Source organism: Onychostoma macrolepis, chromosome 08 (genome assembly GCF_012432095.1).
Source record: "Onychostoma macrolepis isolate SWU-2019 chromosome 08, ASM1243209v1, whole genome shotgun sequence".
Classification (NCBI taxonomy): domain Eukaryota; kingdom Metazoa; phylum Chordata; class Actinopteri; order Cypriniformes; family Cyprinidae; genus Onychostoma; species Onychostoma macrolepis.
This window is the reverse complement of record NC_081162.1, coordinates 28684186-28693551: the sequence shown is the minus strand read 5'-3', so window position 1 is coordinate 28693551 and position 9366 is coordinate 28684186. Positions and strand designations below refer to the sequence as shown.

The 9366-nt window shown below is 36.5% G+C and overlaps 1 protein-coding gene across 2 annotated transcripts in view; it reads left to right on the top strand.

Moving 5' to 3' along the window:
* Positions 1-253: 253 nt before the first annotated feature.
* Positions 254-9366, top strand: part of prdm6 (PR domain containing 6) — a 33659-nt gene continuing 24546 nt past the window's right edge. For both annotated transcript variants that reach the window (XM_058784638.1, XM_058784639.1), the window contains exons 1-3: positions 254-287; positions 504-927; positions 3183-3490. In XM_058784638.1, the coding sequence (XP_058640621.1) occupies positions 510-927; positions 3183-3490 (726 nt within the window). In that variant the 5' untranslated portion in view covers positions 254-287; positions 504-509. The remainder of the gene's footprint in view (positions 288-503; positions 928-3182; positions 3491-9366) is intronic.

The following is a 9366-nucleotide window of genomic DNA, read 5'->3' as shown; positions in this document are numbered from 1 at the left end:
CGACTACCAAAGGAAAGCGTTTGTGTGTGTGTGTGTGTGTGTGTGTGTGTGCAATGTGTACTTTTGCACAATGCGTGCACGCGCTTATCTAATCTAATGCATGATCCACCACGTAAAAAAAAAGTAATGCCTAATTAAATACCAACCGTTCAGCATCACTTAGAGGCGCGTGCTCGTGCGGAAGCGCGCTGCGCGTGCACGCGCCGACAGGGGTTCGAGCAGAGCTCTCGGTCAATACCGAGATGTTGTGAGTGTCCAAGAGTCACAGCCTGGACTCTTCTGACAGGGTAAGTGTGTTTCACTCGCGAGCGCTTGCATTTGACTCGCACAAACATGCGGCGCGAGCGCAGAAGTCCGGAACGCCTCGCTTCTTCACTTCGCTCAGTGTTTTAGTGTGTTTAAACGCGCGTCGCGGCCTGACTAGTTAAGTTAACCAGCGATTCTTTTCTGAAGAGCACATGAAAGTCCATCATCATCATCCATCATCTGTGCTGCTGTTACAGTCGGACATGCTGAAGCCGGGCGAGCCGAGCGGTTCTGCTTTCCTCAAAGTGGACCCGACCTACATCCAGCACTGGCAGCAGCTCTTCCCCCAGAACAGCGCACTGAAAGCCGCTTCTCTGCCGCCTCCGGTGCCGCTGGAGAACCTCCGCCTGCAGAGACCCAGCCTGATCTCCTCCTCCACCTCCTCCAGCTCCAGCTCCTCCACCGCGTCTCCCGCGGGTCAGATCGCGCTGTTCGGACAGACTCTGAGCTCCGACGCCGGCGCATCTTCTCAAGCCAAAGAACTTTGTTTGTCGTCCAACTTTAAGAATGATAAAGGATCGCGGCTGAAGCTGAGCTCCGAGGAGCTGGACTATTATCTGTACGGACAGCAGCGGATGGAGATCATCCCGCTCAACAACCACAACGGAGACCTCAACAACCGTATGTAGCTTTATGCTGTTTCAAAACACACACACACACACACTCTATTAAAAATAAAGAGGAGGAAAGAAGGGTCACATGCATGGGAACTTTCTAAAACATCGGCGTTCTGATGCTTTGAAGAAGCGCAACACGCATCTGAAGAACCTTTAATAAAACATCAATAAATATCCCACAGTATACAGGCTATACAGTTTTTTAAAACTCAGAAGAATGGTGTAGGCAACTCAAGAGTGAAATATGGTTCTTGAAAACAACAGAACTCGTGAAGAACCTTATTTTTGGGGAGTGTTTGACAAAACGAGCGCTTTATTAGGCTACAAACCTAAACCTGTTTCTGGCTAATATAGTTATTGAGAAAAAAGTCGATTTACGTGTTGTTGCGATTTAGAAAATATATTTAAATGAATGCTATATTTAAGTGAATGATTTAGTTTTATGATAACTGGTGTAGCGTATATTATATTAGGCTACTGCATAACTGCTAGTTCATCTTCTTAAAACAGTTTCTTAGTATTTTTGTAATGGGCCCAAGATTGTGTTGTGCGTCTGATTCTACTGAATTCTCTTGTGGTCGAGTTGAATTTATTTTCAGGCAGGTGCGTGTTGAATTTGACGAGTTTTTTGTTTTTAAAACAGATCAATGCGAAATTAAATGCGACGAGCGGTATCGAATATTCTGGAATATTTACTGAAATTAAGGAAATTATCACAAATTAAAATGAATATGAATAAAACAAAATCGACATTCACATTGAAGAAAAGGATTTTTAATCTCGGCCTTATTTTAAAACGCATATTCAATGAATAAACATTTTTAGCTGATTTGTAGCGTATATTTAAATTGGCTGAAATGTCTTAAATATTTTTAATTAAAAATCAAATATATGATAATAGCATTGATTGTCAATGTCAACAACTGAAATCAGTTTTACTCTGAATTCTGACTCTTTTGAATCTTTATTAATTGCGAAGTAGGTTTTGGCCCGTTATATTTCCGATGGCCTTTTTTTTTTTTTTTCTGGATAATTAAATAAGCCCTTTGATGCACGGAGGGAAATAGGCTACTGTATGAGTGTGAGATGTGAAAGCTGGTGAGTGATCAGCAGATCTTCATCGATAAATGCAGCAGCACATGAGGGATGAGCGGACAACACACAATTAATTGCTGTATAGTTTTGTAGAGTGAGTCCGGATCACTGATCGATCTGCTCCATCGGCCCACATTCATCATCCCAACACGGGACATGTGTGTCTCCGGGGGACAGTGAGACTTCTTTATCTACATGCGGGATTCTGAGCCCATATTTCAGAGCAGTGCAGCTCATTTATAAAGCGCTTTACAGACCAACACATGTAGGCTACTTTAACACGCAGCTTCATCTGCGCTGCGATTCTCAGACGCAAAACGCGATAGAAAATATTCGGATGCACGTTGCAAAATAAGACAAACATGATTCGAGACTAAAGCGCATCTAGAAAGCAACTAAAGTCAGTTTAGCAGACGATGCACATTGATGAGCGAAAAAGAAATCGTGTTTCAAGAGATATCTCACTCATCATATGTTTAAATCGGCTACTGAAAACGATTTAAACTAGTTGTATTTTTTATAATTTAAAGTCAAATGCTCAAAATATGTTTGGTGTTTTTTTTGCATAAAGTCAGTCATTTTAAGTCTAATGCACAGAATCTTTTTGTGCATAATTGCTGTTATCGCATAATATAAAGTCAATAATTTCAAGTAAATTGCACGTTTGTTTTGCGCATAAAGTCAATAATTTACAGTCAAATGCTCAAAAATCTGTTTTTGCATCATTTAAAATCAATCATTTGAAGTCAAATGCACAAAATGTTTTTTTTGGCATAATTTCTGTTTTTCTAAATCTGTTTTTGCATAATTTAAAGTCAATAATTGAAAGTCAATTGCACATTTTTTTTATGCATAAAGTCAATAATTTATAGGCACATGCATAAACAGAAGCACATTTTTTGAGTGATTACTATTGTGAAATGATTGAACACTGTCTTATTTAAAAGCTGATAACTGCATCTGTTTTTACATTTAAAGCTTTTGGTTCAGTCTATACCTACACAATCGTTTCAAGCGCAGTAGCAGAAATGTCTTCATGCACCAGCTGACAAAAGCACAATTTAAAGTTTGTTTGTGACTCAGTGAAGGGGATCTTAGGGGCCGTTTCGGGGTCCCATCTGTGTGCGGGTAAATAACCAGCCCTCTCGCTGTGCCGTCCCTCAGGCTGTGACATGTGTGCGGACAACCGTAACGGCGAGTGCCCCATGCACGGACCCCTGCACTCGCTGCGGAGGCTGGTGGGGACCAGCAGCTCTTCGGTGGCCGTTCCTCCTCCAGAGGTCCCGGAGTGGCTGAGGGATCTGCCCCGAGAGGTGTGTCTGTGCACCAGCACCGTCCCGGGTCTGGGATACGGCATCTGTGCGGCCCAGCGCATCCCACAGGGCACCTGGATCGGGCCCTTCCAGGGAATCTCGCTGCCGCTGGAGAAGGTGCAGTCGGGATCTGTGCGAAACACAAGACACTTATGGGAGGTGAGCGTGTGTGTGTGTGTGTGAATGCGTGTCCAATACAAAGAGGGGCGGGTGAGAAAAAGCCCAAACACACTAACTAAAGGTCAGCAGCTTCACCTCTGATACCAGCTGACAGACAGAGAGAGTGCAGATGGATCATCAATTATCAGCTCTGTAAATATAGACATGGACAGATACGTATGCATGGAAGGTCATTTCTGTCATAGAATAAAAAATAAAAAGGATAATTGTGACATTTTAGCTCACAATTATGACTATTTTCCTGCAATTTGATATGAGTTTATATCTCATAATTCTGAGATTTTTCAGTATAAACTGTGCAAGATGTTAACTCGCAATTCTAAGAAGGAAAGTCAGAGCTGAGATACTGTATAACCTGACAACCGCAAAAATAAAAGTCACAATTACTCTTTTTATTTTTTTTATTCAATGACAGAAATGATTATACTGTGCATTGAAGCTTATTTCTGTCATTGAGGAAATTAAATACAATTTTAATACAATCGCCTTGTGCATTTGTTATGAAAAAGGTAAGTTTTAAAAAACAGAATTGTGAAAAAACTGTGAGAAAAAAGTCTGAATTGTGAGATAAAAAAGTAGCAATTACCTTTTTTATTTTTTAATAAAAAGCAATTGCAAGATGTAAACTCAGAATTCAGAGAAAAAAAAATCTAAATGGTTAGATTTGAAATCAGAATTATGAGTTATAACTTGCAATTGAAATATAAACTAGCAAACCTGAGAAAATAAGTCAGAAATGCAAAATATAAACTTCATAAAGTCATAATGACCTTTTTTCTTTTTTTTATTCTGTGATGGAAAAAAACAGAATTGTGAGATGTAAAATCAGAATTCAGAGGGAAAAAGTTGAAATTGTGAGTTGTAAACTCAATTATGAAAGTCAAAATGATTAAAAAAGTCAAAATTGCAAAAAACTTACAATAGTGAGAAAAATGTCAGAAATGTGAGAAAAAAAAGTTGCAGGTACCTTTTCTATATTTTTATCTCTTGGTAGAAACCAACTTCCATAGATGTGCATAAAGCTAAACTTCTTACACTCTCAGAACAAAAGGTACGAAAGCTGCTAATAAGCTCCAGTTAGGGATGCATAAGGTCCAAAACATTGACAGTTATTTACGTCTCTTGTTTTTCACACGAGTCGGTGTGAAAGCTGATGTGGTTTGTAGGCAGAGATGTTGTTGGTGGTCTGGTTCAGTGTGACGTCAGCTTCTACAGTAAAAATTCCTCCGGATTAGAGTGTGTCTGAGAGCAGAGAACGAACACAAACATCTGAGCTGAGATCTTCTGCGAACTAAAATAGCAGCGGAGCGCCGCTGAATGATTCTCTGGAGTGTGTCAGAAATCACCGCTAATGGCAAATGAATCAGAGGCTGGATTTGGCAGAGCGTTATTGGTGCTCGGTAGCTCGACAGATTAATATTTCCCCTGTTAGATCATCTATTAGTTTAATATTAGCCAAACAGATCGCACGGCATGCTCATTACGGCCGATTCAGCGTTTGATTAAGACTGTCTGTCTGACCTTTTATTGACAGTGTTATTACGGCTCCTGCTGTCAGATTGCTGATGTATGGAAGTCTGCCGGGTTAAACATCTGATAGCAGCCATTTGTTCAGTCAATTAGGAGCAAATAAAACTGATAGTTCATCTGCTGTTTCTTTAAATGACAGAGATAATGATAGTCCAGGTGTAAGTTCATTAGAGAAACACACACATGTGTTTATGAGATTTATACATCATCTGAAAGCTGAATAAATAAGCTTTCCATTGATGTATGGTTTGTTAGGATATTAATATTTGGCCAAGATCCTCTTTTGGTTCCTCTTTTGTACAGCACAGTGGTCAACTCTTGTTGTGTTTATTTGTGCTTTATAAGTAAATAAGTGAAAATGAATAAAATGAGATACAACTATTTGAAAATCTGGAATCTGAGGGTGCAAAAAAATCTAAATATTGAGAAAATCAACTTGAAAGTTGTTCAAATGAAGTTCTTAGCAATGCATATTACTAATCAAAAATGAAGTTTTGATATATTTACGGTAGGAAATTTACTAAATATCTTCATGGAACATGATCTTTACTTAATATCCTAATGATTTTTGGCATCAAAGAAAAATGTATAATTTTGATGCATACAATGTATTATGTATTGTTGGCTATTGCTACAAATATAGCTGTGCTGCTTATGACTGCTTCTGTGCTGCAGGGACACATATCAGGGCTGTTATGCAATTACATTTTTAAATTTTAATGTTTTATTATTTCAATATTTGTATTAATTTAAAAATTTTAATAAAAAAAAAAAAAATGTTTTTTACATGATGTGCCAATTAATTAATCACAAATTAATCCCATATCAATTTGGGCTGAGAAATCATCCCCCAAAAGATCACTTAAAGTATTTATTATGCTAAATGAGATAAGCATTGAATAGACATTTAAAAAAAAAAAAGTAGCATTAGAAAGAAACCTATGCAAAGTTGAATCAAATTGTTTCTTTCTAATGCTACATTTAAAAAGTCTATTCAATGCTTTTCTCATTTAACATAATAAATATTTTAAGTGATCTTTTGGGGGATGATTTCTCAGCCCAAATTGATATGGGATTAATCTGTGATTAATTAATTGGCACATCATGTAAAAACAACAACAACAAAAAAGTAAAAATGTTAACATTTTAAAATTAATACAAATAATAAAACATTCAAATGATAATAAATAGATATTAAAAAATGAAGACTGAAATATGAAACAACACTCTAAATATCAAACTGTCTTAATGTCATTGAATTATTCATTCGACTGATTCGTTCAAACAGCTGATTCATTTAGAAACAAACCAAGTAACTGTCTTCATGAAAGAGCCACTGAATCATTGACTCACTTGATTTGTTCAAAAAGCTGATTCATTCAGTAACGAATCACTGCTGTGTGTTGATCAGAGATGCTCAACAGTTCAGGGGCCTCATTTATAAAATGTTGCGCAGAAACCGTCCTAAATTTGATCTTACGATCGTTTCTCAGAAAAGCGTACGTGCGATTCATAGAATGAACGTACGAACAGAAAACGAGCGTATTTCAGATGTGAAATCTCTGAATTGCAAATTATCTTGAACTTGCGCGCAATTGAATGTTTTCAGCTCTCTGCCTTGTATACCACTCCTAATTAATATCATTAACATATAAAATATCACCAATCTTCATAACTTAGAACAGCGACCTGCAAGAACAGCTTACATTTGAAAAAGTCTGCATTACTCCGACAATAAAAAGTGCGTACGTCTGCTCGGACCCTGACGTGACGCTAAGCACTTTTCCACGTCAAAGACCGTTTTTATAAATATGAGCGCTGGCGTGGATTTAAGCGTACGCACACTCTACGATCAAATCTGTGCGTACGCACGCTTTATAAATGAGGCCCCTGGTGTGCCTTTGATTGGAACTATTTTCATGTGCAAAACTGAGCAAAACAGATAATATTGTATCTAAAACTACCAGTCAAAAGTTTTTGAACAGTAAGATTTTTGATGTTTTTTAAAGAAGTCTGATCTGCTCACCAAGCCTGCATTTATTTGATCCAAAGTACTGCAAAAGCAGTAAAGTTTTGAAAAAGTTTTACTATTTAAAATAACTGTTTTCTATGTGAATATGTGTTAAACTGTAATTTATTTCTGTGATGCAGCTGTATTTTCAGCATCATTACTGCAGTCTTCAGCGTCACATGATCTTCAGAAATCATTCTAATATGCTGATTTACTGCTCAACAAACATTTCTGATTATTATTATGTTGAAAACAGCTGAGTTTTTCTTTTCTATTCAGGTTTCTTTGATGAATATAGAAAGTTCAGAAGAACAGCATTTATCTGAAATAGAAATCTTTTGTCACTTTTGATCAGTTTAAAGCATCCTTGCTAAATAAAAGTGTTAATAACCCCCCTAAAGTTATAATGTTACAAAAGCTTTTTATTTCAGATAAATGCTAGTCTTTGGATCTCTCTATTCATCAAAGAATCCTGAAAAAAATGTACTCAATTGTTTTAAATATTGATAATAATAATCAGAAATGTTTGTTGAGCAGCAAATCAGCATATTAGAATGATTTCTGAAGATCATGTGACACTGAAGACTGCAGTAATGATGCTGAAAATACAGCTGCGCATCACAGAAATACATTATTTTAAATAGTAAAATATTTCAAAATTGTACTGTTTTTGCTGTACTTTGGATCAAATAAATGCAGGCTTGGTGAACAGAAGAGACTTCTTTAAAAAACATAAAAAACTTTTGACTGGTAGTGTATATCACATGATATACATACAAGAAGGTGATTTTTTGCACTCATATCTTGAATTTTAGGCTCACATAACTTCATTCTAACAGTCAGTCCTGCGTCAGTGTATAATTTTAACACGTTACTCATTCCATAATTAATTGCACCAAACGAACGTGTTAAATAGACAGCCTCGTGTATGTCTGTATGCATATGAAGGATAACTCAGATGTAAACACCGGTGAAGCACTGCGTGTTTATTCTGGGATTGGAGTCTGTCAGTTCCTTCATTCTTTCTTTGGCCTGTCGGAGCGCTGCAGAATTATTACTCCGGCTTTTCCCACCCTGAGTCTGGAATGCTTTTCTAAAGAATATTGTACACACGTCTCTCGTCGATATTGCCCATTATCAGCCATATTTACCAGCTATAAATCCAGCCAATGGCTCTGTTTGGTGGTGTTTGACCGTCAGCGTGTCCAACTCAAACATCTCTCCCAGTAAATAGCGTGTCTTGTTAGAGGCGCTGTCATGATGCCCTGAGCGCGGCGCGAGTAATGTGACGTTTATGAACTAAACACTGTACCTGTGCTGTTTTACTGCGCTTAAATATACTGCAGCGAGTGTCTCTGGACGTCTTACAGGAGAACAGCGAGGAGATCTTCTGTTATGGAGGAAGACGACTTTTAAAGGAACAGTCGCCCAAAAGAAGATCATTCTGTCATCATTTACTCTTCCTCATGTCTTTCCAAACCTGTATGAGTTTCTTTCTTCTGTTAAATACGAGATGAGATATTCTGAAGAATGTTGGGAACCAAACCGTTTCTGGTCCCCATAGTATTTTTCTCCATATTATAGAAGACCCAAACCATTTTGAAACCAGAATTTGCATTTTTGGGTGGACTGTCCCTTTAAAAGCTGTCCAATATTTTAGTATAACTGAGATAATATTGTAGTTTTTATTAATAGTTTGAATGAGTTATTTAGTTAATTAGTTTTTGTTTACTTAAATTTTTGTTAAAGTTTTAGTAATTCTTTTTTTTTTTTTTTTTTTTTTTACAGTTTTAGTTTTAGTTACTTTAATACATGAAGTTAAACTAAAAATGAAAATTGGGAAAAATGTGTTTTTTATTTTTATATTTTCTGTTTTTTATTTTTACATTTTTGTTACACTCATAGTAATTTTTTGTGTAATTGTTTTACAATTTTTGTGTCTATATATTTTAATTATTTTAAAACATCAAGTTAAACTAAATGAAAAATTACTTACATGTTTGTTGAAGTTTTAGTAACTTTTTGTGTGGTTTTATTTATAATTGTTGGTGTTTTTTTAATTATTTCTTGAGAAATGTTGCTTTCAGAACTAGCTTAATTAAAATAAGTTTAAAAATTATATTAATTTTTTTAAATAAATATTATTATATTATTAATGTATAATTTTATTTCAAGTAACAAGTATGATACTCTCTTAGATTGTGAAAACACTTGGACTGAATGCTTTTATGAAACACAAATATTTCCAGTCTCTGCAGACGTGGGTGATGGAAATAATATTTTCTGATGCTCGTCTGCCGTGATTGGCTGAGCG